This window comes from Eurytemora carolleeae, unplaced genomic scaffold, assembly GCF_000591075.1.
Source record: "Eurytemora carolleeae unplaced genomic scaffold, Eaff_2.0 scaffold300, whole genome shotgun sequence".
NCBI classification, from domain to species: Eukaryota; Metazoa; Arthropoda; class Copepoda; order Calanoida; family Temoridae; genus Eurytemora; species Eurytemora carolleeae.
Genome location: NW_019396225.1, coordinates 285,896 through 303,026, shown reverse-complemented (window position 1 = coordinate 303,026; position 17,131 = coordinate 285,896). Strand labels below are relative to the sequence as shown.

At 33.3% G+C, this 17,131-nt stretch overlaps 2 protein-coding genes and 1 long non-coding RNA gene across 4 annotated transcripts in view; all 3 read right to left on the bottom strand.

Annotated features, from left to right (window-relative positions):
• Positions 1-2,586: 2,586 nt before the first annotated feature.
• Positions 2,587-8,368, bottom strand: LOC111698670 (uncharacterized). 2 transcript variants are annotated; one of them, XR_002764585.1, is made up of 2 exons: positions 8,333-8,368; positions 2,587-2,812 (listed from the first exon to the last, which is right to left on the bottom strand). It is a non-coding gene; the product is annotated as an uncharacterized LOC111698670 (long non-coding RNA). The 2 variants fall into 2 exon arrangements; XR_002764584.1 differs by lacking the exon at positions 8,333-8,368 and adding an exon at positions 3,043-3,342.
• Positions 8,369-10,279: 1,911 nt separating this feature from the next.
• Positions 10,280-12,040, bottom strand: LOC111698681 (uncharacterized). Its single transcript, XM_023469079.1, has 2 exons — positions 11,755-12,040; positions 10,280-11,615 (listed from the first exon to the last, which is right to left on the bottom strand). Exons 1-2 carry the CDS (start codon positions 12,038-12,040, stop codon positions 10,330-10,332), a joined length of 1,572 nt encoding a protein of 523 aa, XP_023324847.1. The 3' UTR covers positions 10,280-10,329.
• A 3,694-nt stretch (positions 12,041-15,734) lies between these two features.
• LOC111698680 (nucleolar and coiled-body phosphoprotein 1) overlaps positions 15,735-17,131 on the bottom strand; it is a 3,147-nt gene continuing 1,750 nt past the window's right edge. Inside the window, exons 2-3 of the mRNA XM_023469078.1 lie at positions 16,392-17,125; positions 15,735-16,107 (exon numbers count right to left, since the gene is read on the bottom strand). Of these exons, the coding sequence (XP_023324846.1) occupies positions 15,808-16,107; positions 16,392-17,125 (1,034 nt within the window). The 3' untranslated portion in view covers positions 15,735-15,807. The remainder of the gene's footprint in view (positions 16,108-16,391; positions 17,126-17,131) is intronic.

Here is a 17,131-nt window from a genome sequence, read left to right as displayed (position 1 = left end):
GGGGGGGGATCCAAAAATCGTTCTCTAATATACCCGATTTTAAAACATACGGATCATATAAGCTCTAGCGTTTTTCACAAAACTTAAATAAAATCATGCTTAGCAGTCCTCAAAAAAATAATAATAATTATATAAATTTCATTTTATGTTCTCAATTCATATTAACTATTAATTTGGTTGTTTTCTTGAACAAATAAACTAATAAATACATTATAAAATGTTCAACAAACATTTATATTATAATTCTAAATACACTTCCTGGTTTGAAGAATTAGGAAATAGTTCAAAATAACTTATATCCTTTTGCCTCAAAACTTCATCCATTACTGAACACAATCACAACTCTCACAACCGCGTTTATATTTAATACAACTGTAGTAACCATTGCAGTACGACTGAAGTACACGGTAGTATTTTGTAAACAAAGTAATCCGAATCCGACTATTAGAAAGCACAGTACACTGTTGGACTAAGTACACATTGACCTCTGGCAGTGACAGAGAAGGAAAGACGATCCGGAAAGTCTCCTTCAAGGATTTTCCTTTATTGATGGTGTATTTTTGGACCTACGCCCATCCCCTCTACTGCCCATCCGACCTACAAGCACGTGGTTTTAACAGCTGTGGTAGGTCCGATGCACTTTTTTCGTAGGTCGGATGGGCATTTTTCGTAGGTCGGATGAGCATTTTTCGTAGGTCGGCCCAGACATGTGGCCGCAGCGCTCGGCCCCCTAGCCTGTCCTAGCCGCAGCGCTTGGCCCAGAAATGAGCTTAACCTAACCTAACCCTAAATATTCACTAATTTTATTAAAAACTGTTGAAATAAAGGTCTTTCATGACCGCAGCGCTCGGCCCCCCCTAGCCCGTCCTAGCCGCAGCGCTCGGCCCAGAAATTAGCTTAACCTAACATAACGTCTTAAATATACACTAATTTTATTAAAAATTGTTAAAATTATAGGTCTTTCATGGCCGCAGCGCTCGTCCCCCCTACAAAAAGTGCCCATCCAACCTACGATCAATATATGCCCATCCGACCTACGCAAAATACCCATCCGACCTACGAAAAGTGCCCATCCGACCTACGAAAAATACCCATCCGACCTACGAAAAATGCCCATCCGACCTACGTGCCCATCCGACCTACGAAAAATGCCCGATCCGACCTACGAAAAATGCCCATCCGACCTACAAAAAGTGCCCATCTGACCTACAAAATTGATTGGCCGTCCGACAGCTACAATTAATTATTTCTACCCTACTTGGGTTTTTGCATGACAAAAGCTGCTGAATAGGTCGGATGGGCAAGAAGATATGCCCATCCGACCTACAGCTGTCGTAGGTCAGATGTTGCAGTAGGTCGGATGGGCAGTATAGCGGATGGGCATATAGGACGGATGGGCAGTAGAGCGGATCAACATTATACCTCCTTTATTAATAGCATCAATTATACAAATATAAAAAATAAAAAGATTTATATAAAATTTGTTACCTTAAAACCTTAGAAAATGTTAAAATTTATTAATCAAACCCAAAGACTAAAAAATATTATGTTATGATTATTTTTATCGATATATACTTTGCTTGTCTGTTTTTCTGTCTGCTTTCCGATTGATGTCCAATAAACGTCAAGACGGCTGACCGATCCAGCCCAAATTTTGTGTGGGACCTTATGAGACCCTAGGGAATTGTTTTTGATGATTGAATTTTCAAAAATTTGCCTCTAACAAATTTGATTTTTGAAATTATTGAAAATTAACGAATTTTTTATATCCGCGAAATTTTTTTTGTTTTTGTTTTGCAATGATATGAAAAGTAAATGTTCACAGTTGAATTATAAGATGGGCGCGAAGCGCCCTAAAAGCTCAGTAAAGTATAAGGCTTGAAGTATAATTACCATAAATGAATGAATTTATTATATTCAGAAAATTTTTAATGCAGAACTAATAGTCGAAAATTGTTTAATAAAAGGTTGGTGTATGAGTTCAAAGAAATTTTTATTTTTATCTTTAATTTCAATTTGTCTCCATTTTGTTACTTTTATAGCTCTTATAATAGTTGATAAAAATCATTAACTTATTAATGAGACAGAAGTTTTAATTAAAACTGACAAAATACTTAGATTCGAGCCAATTTAAAAAAAAAATATATCAATATAAGAAAAAATCAATATAAAATAAAATATCAACATAGAATCATTTGGAAATATAAGGAACTCATATTTTTATATCTGTGGAAGTTTTCTATGTCTGAAGAAAAGGATAAAGAACCTGTCAAATCATTCGTTGGGATGTTTTGTAGTGAATCCCTGTTTTCCTGAATCCTTGATTTCAGACAATATCAACGTTAAAAATAGATATCCGTTGGAATTGTTATTCTTTCCCATAGATCTAATATCTTGCACCTGACAATTGTAGAATCTGAATCCCCAGGTGTCTGGACAAAATACCAATAAAGAAATGACTATTTTTAGTGGTCCTAACCCCTTCCCCCTCCCTTTCTTGTATCACTTCCCCCCCATCGTAAAGAACCGATTAGTTTAAATATACTTTACATTATGCAATTCTAACTAGTAAATAAGAAAAGGAAGTTAAATAGTGCTCGTTTTATTTTGTACATAATTGATGTTTAATATATCATAATTTTGTAAAGAATATTATTATGCTTCGTAACTCGTATCGTTATCTAATTCTTGATGATGGAAAGAACCCCAGGTCTTCAACACTCTACGACAAGCACCGGAAGGAGAAGGTCAACCCATCTGACCTCTCCCACTCTAGAGGATCTCGGACAACATCTACCGAGAGCTGATGAACCTGTATTAGAGCATTGATTAATAATGTTTAGTTGAACATTATCTCAACCTTCTTCTCCACTATGGATTCCAACCCCTCCTTTATCACAGCAAAATCGAGATCATTAAATGACGCGAAAAATATTTTGTTTTTGTTAAAAAATAACCAAACCGGCCCAAACTTAAAACTTTCAAGATTAGGAGCACGCCTTGCCAATTTTGACATAAATTACGAAATAAAATATGAATCACCTTTAGAAAACGAACCATTCTGTATTGCGGACTTTTTGAGCAGGGCATTTCACCCTGAAAATGGAAGCGAAAAGAATACCCCCCTGCGTGAACTACGTAAAGTTACAAAAGACGACATTACACATGACTTAAAAGAAGGACAAATATACAGCTTGACGGACTTACAAAACTTGACAAATCAAAATGAACAATGGTTTAAGAACTTCCCAGCACCAGACGAAAAAGACTATAAAGATGAAAATTTCCCTGTATGATAATTGAAGGACTGCAGTATGGTTTTGGTGAATTATATTGGCGTACTAAGTCTAGGGGTGTCAGAAATGATTTTTTTTGCATATTTTTAAAAACTTCTATAAAACTTTTTAAGTTTAATTTTTGATAAAAGTTTTTGTTCTGGAGAATTGCAAATATCTATCTAAAACTTTCTTAAACCGGCATATTTTTTCTATATTCATTTAGTTAAGAGTTTGAGTCAAAATAAGTATTAATAAATATTGCTTTATATCGAGTAGATATCCTTAAACATATCGATGTAAAACCTTTCAGAAAGTAGGAAAGATTCTGCAAAAAAAAGTTGCCAAACCAAACAAAATTTTAATTTTGAACAAAAATATTTAGAACTTAAAGAAGCTTTCTGGGTTGCACTTTACTCTAGTTTTGCATTATTTTCATTTGTGTAAAACAGTATAAAAGACATTCTGTTGATGGTTTAAAACTAAACAGCTGATGATCAATTGGAGGGAGGAATGGCAAAAACACCAATTTGTAATTCGAAAATCTTTTAATGGAAACTGATTTAACAGGGAATACAGAGTGCTTTAGGGTACAGGGTACTACAATGTACTGTTTTAACAGTATTGAGGGATCATAGACAAAGAATTATTAGCAGAGGATTTTTACTTGAATTATTTCTATAATTTTTTTTATGGTCCCTGATTTTGCCTTCTGTATTAATATGTATTAATATAAAGTTATTAAAGTGTTATACTTGAATGTTTCAATATTTTTTAGTGACGTAACTTTTTATCTAAACTTTTAAAATATAAACTCTTTTAATTACGTTAAGAACTTAAATTTAGATACAACTTTTCTAACGTTACAATTTTTCCAAACCCTATATAGTGAGAACTTTGTTTTGCCTCCCTATTTTACAACTGGCAAATATCCCTATTTAGTTGTTTCGATTCTAAAAAATTCTATATGAAATGTTGTATCAAACGTTTCGACGTGAACATTTCTTACGTTACGCTTCATAAGAACAATATTTAGAGGACTTGAATTCGTTTTACTGAACACGTGTTTATATGCTTCGTTTCTGATAAAAAATAAACAGAACTTTCATTAATATGTTGCACCTAATGATGAGGTCTAAATTTATTAAGAATTGTTCAATAAATAGAAGTCAGGATTACGTTTTTACAGGATGTAATTTTCGGAATATAGATTTGCTACCGATAGCCATATTTTTAAATGAAAGCATTCAAGATGAACTAGATTCTTAAATTTTTTTCTGTGATATTTGCATTTTTACTTTTATATTTTTCATCCTGAATCATGACCCGCTAAAAAATTAGTATATTAAAAAATAGTGTTAATCCCCTTTTTTACTTAATACGTGTCTTACAATTTAAAAAAAGAATTTAAAGAAAGTTTTTAGCAATAGACTTTCAACTCAAATGGCATATTTTAAAGGTACTAGAGACATAATTTCAAGTAACCCTTCATTTACAAAGTTTTCTGATCAAGGATAACTGAGATTTAAAATACTTTTCAATCTTGGAAAACGCTGATATTTTCAAATTATTAATCAGATAAAGGTTTAAAGGTAGCATTGCAGGAATCGGGCAACGCCCTCCTTTAATGGTCGGTTTTTTGAAATTTTTAACGTGCAAATGACGACCTTAAAAAATCGATAGTCACAAGGCCCAATTTCTGAAAATCGGCAAGGCAACCCAATTTTGCGTGTGGAACAATAGTTTTAAATGATTTCATCTGAGGCTTAATTTTTTTCTTTCTCCGATACAAACTAACCCTCCAGTGGAAATTATTATTGATGAAAATATTACAAGCACTAAATTCATTTAAAATGAACAATAGTTTGAAGTCATGACGATAATTAACTAAAGGCACTTCACATCAAACTCTAGTTTGTAATACCTTTATCACTGCAAACAAAGATTTGCACGCAAAAATCAAGCAGTATTTTTCCTAATACTCCTTTAAACTTAAGGCAGAAAAAAGCGCATTGTATTTTAAAAATGTAAATGTCTAGGGCTACAAAAAAGTATAAATGAGTTTGTGAGGTGAAACCAAAAGCCACGGCGTTGCGACACTTTGAAGTCGAGACTTTCTAAACATTTGATGACTATAACGTACTTTCAGAGTTGTCTAGATTTCAGTATATCTTCAAAACTATAGATGGTTTACTTTGACGGTTAAAATTTAGACTTTCGCCACTACCAGAATTCATGGTTTGAAATATCAAAAGTCTACAACATCAGTTTGCAAAGATAGGGATTAGAAAATTATAATTCCTAGCGAATTTTTAGTTATTTTTGTATTGTTATTTATAAATTCAATGTTAGTAAAATTCGTGATTAGTGTTATAGCCTTTATACAACCAAACCTTACAAAGGTGGAAAAACTATCTTTTAATTAAAAATGCAATTGATAATATTAAGGATTTTCTGAGCTCTCTACTGAAAAAATCATTGAAATGTTTGTGCAAGCAAATCCCAGAAAATTGTAGCTTAAAAGAGTTGGTGAATATGTAGATTGAGTAAATTCTATCTAAAAATTTCAGAAGAAATTTCGATTATTAGTAAAAATATAATTTTTAATGATGCTGTGATATTGATTTAGTTAGCTGTGATGGAGTTAAGTGATAAATTTATAAAGTTAAAAAGTTACTTTTTCAAGCAAAGGAATAATTTTTAGACTCTATAAGGTTATTAACCACCCAAAAATGTAGTCTTTTTGGTGTGTTTTATGTTGAACAAAACAAGTCCAGGTGGGAGGGGGCAAAAAAATTAAAAAAGGTATCAATATTTTTACACAAAAAAGGGATTTTAAGGGGGGCACAATGTTGCCAAGGGGGGACCCAAAAATTGTGCCCCCCCCCTAAACAAAAGCCCTCGTACGCCCCTGTATAACAACCACTAGTCTTAGCCATCGTATTCATCAGTCATTGCTTCTACTAATGGAGCTGAGAGACGTTTTAAACCGTCTTAATTTGCAGAATTGTATTTTTTTGTTTGTCTTTTGTTAAACTTTGAAATTAACCCTCATAACCTTACGTTTTATGAACAATGTTTTCATTAAATATATATCAAATGTTAGATTAATAAATTTAATATTCAGAGAATAGTTGTGAAATATTTTAATTTACAGAATTGCATCCTTTCAAATGTTAAACGTTAAACTATTGAAAGCTATAATCTGCATTAAAAAAATGAAAAAATATGTTTAGTTTATTTATTATCCATTTCTAAAACGTTAGATTAGGGATAATGTTTCAACACATTTTTAATGTATTTTTTAGTTCTTAAAACTTTTCAAAACTTGATCTTCAAAAAAGGGTTTCCAGCAAACGAAACGTTTCGCGAAAAAATGCAAAAATTTTCGGTCGCATTTTGCATTTTTCCCACGAAATTTAGCATTTTTTCGCAAAAATAAATGAAGCGAGAACGAAGCAAAATTTCGCGAAAATGCGAAATGCAAAAATGCGAAAATTTTGTGAAAACCATGAGTTTTATAGCTGAACTTGTGGAATTCTCTGCTCTGATAGCTCAATATTTGAAATTTTATCATGTCATTTAAATAATTTGATTTGAGTCTCACTGCCACTAGTCTCCTCTGTCAAGCAACCACTCAAGACTTATTATCATTAACTTTTGATATTGATAAAATTTTGGTTTGACATCTCTGTCTCTCAAACTTCTGTTCAAATAATGTTTGTGTGTTTCTTCATTTATTTGTATGATTTAACTGAAAATAGCTATGTGGGGGCAAAGTAAATATACTTGCACATTAAAAATGACAGATCCTCATCATGAGATTACATATTAATTTTACTTTTAACAATAACAAAACACAGATCTAAATTTCAACAAAAAAATCGAAATCTATAGTTTTGCTTTTATCTATCGGTTTTTTTTATACACATGCAAAGTAAAGATTCTATATCTTCATCCAAATATTTGTAATTTAAATGCTCACTCAGTACCCACCACTGGTCTTTTAATTCTGCTTTAAAGATTTCACTTTTCCCAATGAATCCTGTATTAGAATCATATTCATTTAAAATGTGAATTTTATTTAGAAACCCCATGCACGTTCTTTATACTCAAAGCTCTTTATTAGTATTTTGAAAATTACATGGGTATAAAGTACATGACCTGGTAAATGCATATTTAATGTATACATTAAAAATGATCTAACTTTCTCTTTCCCTAGACTTACATTTGGAAGATGGATCTATATATTATACAGGCCATTCCACATCATATTGGATTGCGAGCTCCCATATGAAAAAAGACAATACCTAATAAAGACGCGCTTACCCAGTCTTTGAAATATCTATCGCTCTAAGAACAAGGAGTACAAGCATATTAATTTTTAAATTAAATGCAAACATGGTGACAGAGTTCACAATAAGTCTTTAACAAGACTTATATCAATGATATGTTTATAACTTTTCTTATGTTGAAGTCAATCATTAAGTTACATTGATCAGAAACCTTTTCTGGAAAGTTTACAGGTGTGAAATTCAACAATGTTTATATATTTGACTTGTATGTTTGTTGGGTTTCTGTATGTCTTTATTCAATAAACAGAACTTATTGGGCCCAAAACATTACCCCAGGGAAGGTTCATGGACTGTCAAAGATGAAAGACTTTGTCCAAAAAAAATATCGGTATTTATTAGTTTTGATTTTTCATTGAAACAGAAAAATCCACGAAGATTTGAGAAAGATTAAAGGGAGTGATTGGCTAATGTAAGGTAGTTGAACTGAGCATACCGTGTTTCGGATTCATTTGAGACATATTAAACTTTTTAAAGTTTTGTAATTCATGAGTTTCAGCGCAAATTCGACGTTCAAAACTCCTACTTTGGGGGTGGATACGTTTTCAGAATTAGTATTTTTTTAACTACCTTACATAGCCGGTCACTCCCTTTAAAAATAGCATATTTCAGAGAAACAGTTAGCACAAGGCGCTTTATGAGCATACTATGAATATATTTCTGTATTCTCTAAAGATCTTTTAATGTCGTAATGTTGATACTTACATAGATACATTTAAACTTAATAGAACCAGATTGTTTAAACAGTTTTAGGCAACTATAAAAAATATTGAACTAAAAAGTACTACTATTTTCAGGGGCGTACAAGGGGGGCCCGGGCCCCCTCTCCCCCCCCTACGCGTGCCCCCATTCGGGTATGCACCCCAAAAATACTTTAAAATCTCACTTTTGCCTTTACCTAAAAAAGTTTCATTATAAAAAGCTTTAATCAAAACTGCCTTCAGTGTAAATATATCTTTGATATCTTATGAGTCCACTTAAGAAAATTACATAAATAATTTATGAACACTCATTATATGGAAGTGTGTATATGACCAAATAGCTTACATAGTAAAGAAATGTATCAATATTTTTTCAAAAAGGGGGTTTTTGAGATCCTTGAAAATCTCTATTTCAAATATAACTTTAACCAGATATGATATGTTGTTAAAGGCAGGTTGTATTGCTTAAGATTCTAAACCACTCCTGAAAAACATCTCTTCAAACTCCAGTTTGAACCAGAATACTATGTGTTCCAAGATTACCATGGACAGGGTTGGATAAGGTTGTTAAGATCAAAACTACAATGTAATAAATCATCTTTTATTGATGGCAATTCATCATTAAAAAAATCAAAACTAAACTTTGATAAGAATGAACAACCCTCGAAAACCATGTAACTTTGGCTTAGGTTTGTTAACAGCAATGGTTTGGATCATGGTACACCAAATAATAGGCTTGTATATAGCAGGCGCGCAACTAGGGGGGGGCAGGCCCCCCCTAGCCTGATTAAGGGGGAGGGGGCATGCCCCTCCCTTAAGAAGTCTTGCCCCCCCCCTGTATGGGGGGGGCAAGAAGTGACGAAGTCCACCCTGTTTTGCAATTTAGCGCTTCATGAATCCTGACCCTGAGTGGGGGGGGCCAAAATTTTTTTCTCGCTTCGCGCGAAATCTTTCCCCCTAGCCCCTCCCCCCCTAACCAAATGTCTAGTTGCACGCCTGGTATATAGACGTTAGAAAATAGACTTATATTTAACATATAAGCAGTTACTACTAGTTATGTTTATTTTAGTTTGAATATGAGATCTGATTATGTGCGTCCACATTAACACTGTAGCTGCGGATTGCAAAACCATGCACCTTCTATACGGCCAATCTAAGGCCGACCAAGATCAGTTCAACCTATGCCTTGGTTGTCTGAAGTATCCTTCTCGCAGTTTTAGTTATTATAAGCAAACCCATCCCCAATTATTTAAATAAACTTTTGAACTTTTTGATCACTTTATTGTGACATAATTTTACTGATATTCCTAAAACTACATGCACCATTTAAAAGAAATAAAACAGATTCTGAGACATTTGTTATGGACTATATAGTGTCCCTAAAATAGAAATCTTAAACCATCTCTAAATTATACTGCATTCTTTTTGCGAAAAAGAGGTCAAAATAAGGAAGATTAGATCAAATGTAACTCGACACAAGAAACCACATTGTGCATTACTATACAATGCAGCATCTTATTTTATTATACAGGGTGTCCCAATAAACATGGGAATTCAGTGACGAATTCGATATCGTCTTTTTAAATAATTCTTTGATTTAGTATAGTGATACCTACTGAGAAAGCTGTAATCTGTAAGATTTTCGTCTGCTATGTTCACATTTTGTTTGTTTATGTTTTGACTGCATATGGGTGTACTGATTAAAACAAGAAAATTACAGTTTACAAACAGAGTAAACTTGCCCGTCTTCACTGTTCATCTTGCGGAGACATTATAGACACATCTTTACAGTCTTTTACCCTTTTCATAAAATAAACTCTTGCAAACATAATAATATTATGGGTTTGAAATAAGGTATTACAATTCTAATTCATAACAAAGACGATATAGAATTCGTCACTGATTTCCCAAGTTTTTTGGGACACCCTGTATCTTAAAATCAAAAAAGTAATATACATTTTATCCTTTATGAAAGAAAAAGTACCACAATATTTATCTAATCTATAAGCTTTTCATACACATGCATACCAGAGATTCAATATCTTCAAAAAGATGTTTATATTTTGGATACTCACTCAGTACAATCCACTGGTCTGTGTACTCTGCTTTAAATGTTTCACTTTTCCCAGTGAATTCTGTGCTTGAAAAGGCAGTTATAAAACATCCAGCTCTAACCCCAAGAACATCAATGTCATTCCGATATTTCCAATAGGAACTAAAATATGGGAAACTTATGCCTCCTTCATCTAACACTATTCCCCATCCCCCTGAACAAGTTGAGCTATCATATGCTACTCCACAAGCTTTTTCAGGAATCTTTTCACAGTTGGAAGGTCTTAAACTTGCATCTTCTGTATTCATGTCAAAGTTAAAAGAATCAACATCACGGCAGAAAGCTTCAGTTAAATCATTTTCAGTAGCTTTATCTTTATCAAGTTTTGTAAGAAGACTGTTGCGTAAACTTTCTTCAATTCGGGTTGTTTTGCTTTCTGTAGAATTTTTGTCTGCAGAATAATTCTTTGGAGTTTGGTTTTTATCATTAAATATAGAATAATTTTCTTGTGAGATTGTATTATTTACAGATTCTAAAATCACAGGTGAAGGTGGGGTCTCATATGTAAAAGCAGTGCAATTTACATCTATGTAAATTTGACATTCATGAGCTTGTTTATTATACCTCATATCTGGTTTGCATTGACATTTTCCTGATTTTCCATCATCTTCACAGATCATGTTCATGTCAGAGCAACAAGGAACAGAATCATAATACCCTAAATTATCAGGATCCAATTCTGTATGTTTAGGATGACATTGTCCATATAATCTTTCAAAACCTGAGTTACATTCACAGATCCCCCATTCACAGTGGCCATTATCCGGACATCCTCCAAGACATTGGTTACTCTCATAGTAGGAGGAATAGTAATCACCATCATCAGTATCATATACACTATTTTCAGTTCTATAACTTCTAAACCCTTTTGAATGCATCATATTCTTGAATGCTTGATATCTATGATATACACTGTACTTAGCCTCTGTATATGCTGCTCCCAAGGTAGCTCCTCCAACAAATCCAGCTGCAACTCCTAATCCCAATACTTTCTTGGAGTATCCTGGTTTCTGCCTGTATTGGTTTTTCTTACTAAAGCTTGTACCGAAGTTTGTTCCATACCCAGGTTGTGAATATCTACTCTTATAGTTTATGCTTGGGTTTGTTTTGCTTATTCCTGGAACACTGGTACCCCATTTTTGCATAGGATATGAACTACTGGCTTTACTTTTACCTAACAAAGGAAAATATATTCTTTTTTACAAAACTGCTTGATTTTTTTTTATAATTATTTGTCTTTTCTTTATAATTAATGTTGGTTTTATTGATATTAACTGCATGTCATAAAATTTCCCTAATATAAGATATATTTCCTCCTGAGCTTCTTCCCAACCAAGTAATACTTGATCTGCGAGTAACTCCACTTGAGGAGCCTCTCCCTCCGAATAAGCCCCCACCTCTACTACCACTTCTACCCCCAGCTCTACCTCCACCTCCTCTTCCACCTCTCCCACCACCTCCACCTCTGCCTCCTCCTCCTCCACCTCTACCCCCTCCTCCCTTTCCTTCCACCAGAATAAAAGCTAACAATATAAGGATATGTGTTCTCATCCTGGCACTGGTGTTAACTACTGTCACCAGTTCAGATCTTACAAACATGAAGCAACTAACTTTAAAAGAATCAAAGGTCACACTTAGTGCTTCAGATGTATATCTTTAATCACTTAGCAAGTTAGCACTGCAGAGCCGGAGGCCATTCTTGGCTTCAAATTAAAAAGCCAAGATTTTAAAAGCAGCAAAATAGCTAAAACTCCAAAACAATCTGAACCAAAAATACAAGCATATATGAGTCAAATTTAATCTTTTTAAATTTTCTTTGGCTACAAAATTCCAAAATAAAGGTCTGAGGCCACAAAAATATTTCCAGCATTTCTGGACATTATTGCCCCTCTAGGTGTAACAGGGTTAAAGATTATACAGCAGTATACTGGAAATTGAATTTTGTAGCGTAAAACAGGGTCACACAGCACAGTTGGGTCCCACAGCACATTCCTACAATATTAAGTATTATAGCATTTTTAGCCAAACTAAATAAAAATACTTAATACATACATTTAACACGTTTTGATTTAATTTTTATACTGTTTCCAAATTGAAGTAAACCATTTGACAATAGGGGGGGGGGGAGGGGGCACCATAGTTTCACTAGATGTAAATATTTCCATTTACTGATAGTGCCGATTGAAGGATTCATATCTCTAATTGGATAATGAGATGATAGAAGGATAGATGTTACCGCCAAGCAGTTTCTATTGGTTCAGAATAGACAACAAACACATGACTGAACCCTTATTGGATCAGGCGTTAATGGACTAGGCATACAGGAGTGGGGGAGATAGTGATTTAAAGAATATACACCCCTAGCCTGAACTTTAAAACTTTCTGTGAGACTGTGTCACTTGACTTGGAGGAAATTTAAGTGTAATTTCAAGGTAACCCTCCATTCTCAGATAGAAATGCCCCATGTACAATGGTACCCTTTAAACCTTAGACTGATTATTAAGGCCAGATGCTCAAGAATTATTTTAAAAATTTACATTGAATGGATTCTAAGCTAATAGAATTTCAAAAGTATCTAAAGCTTAAAGGGAGGGAACGGCTATGTAAGGTAGTTGAACTGAGTATGCAGTGTTGTGGAAAACTTCTTTCTGATTCATTTAAGACATACTTATTAAAGATCTGTAAATCCTGAGTTTGAGCGCAAATTCGGCGTTCAAAACTCCTACTTTGAGGGTGGAGATACGCTTTCAGAATTAGTTGTTTTTAATTATTAAATAACGACAACGAAAAATAAAGTAAAAATTATACAGTAATCTAATTAGATGGTTAGGAACATATTTCTCAAAAGATATTTGTCAATATATCAATGCTAAAATCGATTATTTCGTTTTCATTATTATATTGAATTTCTTATCTTCTTTGAATTTATTCGCAGATTTCTTCAAATTCTTCAAATGTCGTCTTTTCAGTAATAATTCTAGAAAATCTGGGAAAATCTTTGTGAATAATGAGAAAATAGAAACTAATAATTGAACAAGATTACTTATTTTCTACTTTTTTTTTACATTTTATGTTGTCGTTATTTAGAATTTAAAAAACTAATTCTGAAAACGTATCCACCCCCAAAAAAGGAGTTTTGAACGTCGAATTTGCGCTCAAACTCAGGATTTAAAGCATCTTTAAAAAGTTAAATATGTCTCAAATGAATCCGAAAGAAGTTTTCCACAACACTGCATATTCAGTGCAACTACATTACATAGCCGATCACTCCCTTTAAAACACAAATAAAAGAAGAATTTTGCATACTCAAAAAAAAGAACTAGCAGATTCCAATTTCAGAAAGCCTTATATAAGTTGAAAGAAAAGGTAGAATAATACAAAATGGAAAGTGGAGTGATAACAAGAAACCAAATTCAACCCGATATTTTAGGACGGATATTTAGAAGATATCTACAGATCAGACATATATCTAGGATAAAGATAAAATAAAGGTAGGACGGATATTTAGAATAAAGATAAGACACATATGTCTAGGATTATAATATGATAAAAGTTAGGACGCATATCTAGAATACAGATAAGACATATCTAGGATGAAGATATAATAAAGTTAGAATACAGATAAGACATATCTAGGATGAAGATATAATAAAGTTAAGACGGATATCTAGAATACAGATAAGACATATCTAGGATGAAGATATAATAAAGTTAAGACGGATATCTAGAATACAGATAAGACATATATCTAGGATGAAGATATAATAAAGTTAGGACGGATATCTAGAATAAAGATAAGACATATATCAACGATACAGATATAATAAAGGTAGGACGGATATCTAGAATACAGATAAGACATATATCTAGGATAAAGATATAATAAAGGTAGGACGGATATCTAGAATAAAGATAAGACATATATCTAGGATAAAGATATAATAAAGGTAGGACGTATATCTAAAATACAGATAAGACATATATCTAGAACAAAGATATAATAAAGATAAGACATATATCTAAGATAAAGATATAATAAAGATAATACATATATCTAGCATAAAGATGCAAGTTAAGACGGTTATCTAGAATACAGATATGACATATATTTCTAGATTAAAGATAAGACATATATCTAGGATGAAGATATGCTTAGGGTAGGTCTGATACCTAGAATAAAGATAAATCAATGATGTAATATTGAAATAAACGGACCTTCTACTCTCGGGAATGAAACACTAAAAAAAAGTATTTTCAAAGCTTCGAGGGAAAAAAATGATAAATTAGGGATATTTGTAAATTCCAATATTAATACTTTTTTTAAAGATTTTACGACAGATGTTTGTTTTTAAAAAGGGGAACTATACCGAGTAAAAATCAAATTTCTAGAAATATGTTCTCCATCGTTTATTTCAGCCTTCCACCAACTATATGAAATATGTCCATGCATAAGTTTGTTAAATTTTTAGACACTATATTCGTATTCGGTTCAGACTCTTCAGACTAAAGGAATTGAGTTTTTGCCACAAGCTCAAATTTTCTAATCCCTTTCTTTGCAACTTGACGTGGAAAACCTTTTATATTTCAAACTCAGACTAATTAATCTAACAGAATTTTTAGTTTGAAATATCAGAGGTATAGCACATCAAGTTGCAAAGATATAGGGATTAGAAAATCAGAGTTTGTGGCAGAAACTCAATTCCTTATAGGGGTTTTTAAAAAATAGTATCTTAATATTTAAAAAAATGGTTGGTTCGCTGGAATAAAAACGTTTAAAACATAAGCTTGGGATTGAATTTACCGCCAACTCAGTATGAACGATCAAGTGTACAAGGGTGTATGTACTTATTTCATGAAGAAAGAATTCAACGGTTGACCTGAACAGCAATAGAAAAAAAGTGAAGTGAAAGGAGAGAGGAAATTAAAAAGAAACGTATATTTTTCCAAAAACCATATTTCATCCCCATATCTCGCCTAGGAGAAAAATTATATATTCTTTGAAGGAGAATACCCAGCGGTAACGGTTGACACACAGCTAAGACTTTTTGCAGTTATAAAGAAATGAGAAATGATTTTTAAAATTAATTATTCTTAAAATTGAACGAGACTATTTTGATTATGAAATTAGGTAATTAAGATAAATTCCCTTTCCCAAAGTATTCACGAAACATTTGGTGTAAAACTCAAAACTAGAAACCAAATTAAAAAACTAAAGAATATTCAGCGAATCTTCCTCCGTTCTACAAACCAATTTGAGATACATTTTTCATCTGAAAAAGAATGGTAAACCAACTACAACCAAAAAAATTTATTCTATATATAATTTCTCATGAACACATCTTATCTTAGCTTGTTTAAATTGTCTTCTAATCACTGTCAAACTTGATGCTTGCAACTCCAGTATTTATAGGTCCACCCCTATAGGATCCTCTTTTCTTCTTGGTTTTCTCATGACGAAAAGATTTTCCTCTTGTTACAATTAAGTCCTGGCTTGCTTTAGCACCCCACGTATCAAAGCCTGCCTTGGATTCAAATCGATTATCAGAAAATTTCTCATCAACTACAATTTCTTCAACTTTAACACGACGGAATGGTGCATTGGGTTTCCGTTCCGAATTGGTGAGAGCTTTCTTCTTATCTTCTTCTATTCCGCTGTCGGAATTCTCCTGCAATAGACAGGATTATATATATTTAATTTCAGTCATTTTTATCGGTGGTTTTGTTAAGAAAAGGTTTGTACATTAAAGTACACATCTCTATTAAACATATTCTTCACCGACCGGTACATAACCGTTCAGTGTGTTCACGGGTTAAATGTTCTGTACACATATACAATGTACACTACAGTGTACAGTCATCTTAGAGGTTAGTCAAGAACGCAAGGTATTGGATTAATTTCATAAGTTAACCCGATGAAAAACCTACAAATCATGATTTACCGCTTGCGTACCTGGGTTGGCTTGGCAGGGAGGCTTTTACTAAGCTTGGGTTTTTCAGCCTCTTCGTCCGATGAAGAAGAAGAATCTGAAGAATCAGGTTTCGAGGATTTTGTTGGCGCTGGCGTAGATGTTGCGAATTTTTTAGAAGGAGGTTTAGAGGATTCTTCATCAGAAGAGGAATCATCACTGGAGCTTTCTGCTTTACGTTTATTACTAGGTTTGTTAATTGGAGTTTTAGCTACAGCGACAGGTTTGGAAGGAGCTTCTTCGTCAGAATCTGAATCACTAGATGACGAAGACTCAACTTTCTTTTCTGCTGTTTTGACAACTGTGGGTTTAACAGATACAGCAGTGTTTTTAGGAGCTTCATTCTCTGAATCTGAATCACTTGATGAAGAATCAGCTTTCTTTGTTGCTGGTTTCACATGAGTAGGTTTAGCAACCGCAGCTTTTTTGGGAGCTTCATCTTCTGAATTTGAATCACTAGATGAAGAATCAGCTTTCTTTGCTGCTGGTTTCACAGGAGTTGGTTTAACAGCTACTGCAGCTTTCTTGGGAGCCTCATCTTCTGAATCTGAATCACTAGATGACGAATCAGCTTTCTTTGCTGCTGGTTTCACAAGGGTTGGTTTAGCAGCTACTGCAGCTTTCTTGGGAGCCTCATCTTCTGAATCTGAATCACTAGATGACGAATCAGCTTTCTTTGCTGCTGGTTTCACAGGAGTTGGTTTAGCAGCTACTGCAGCTTTCT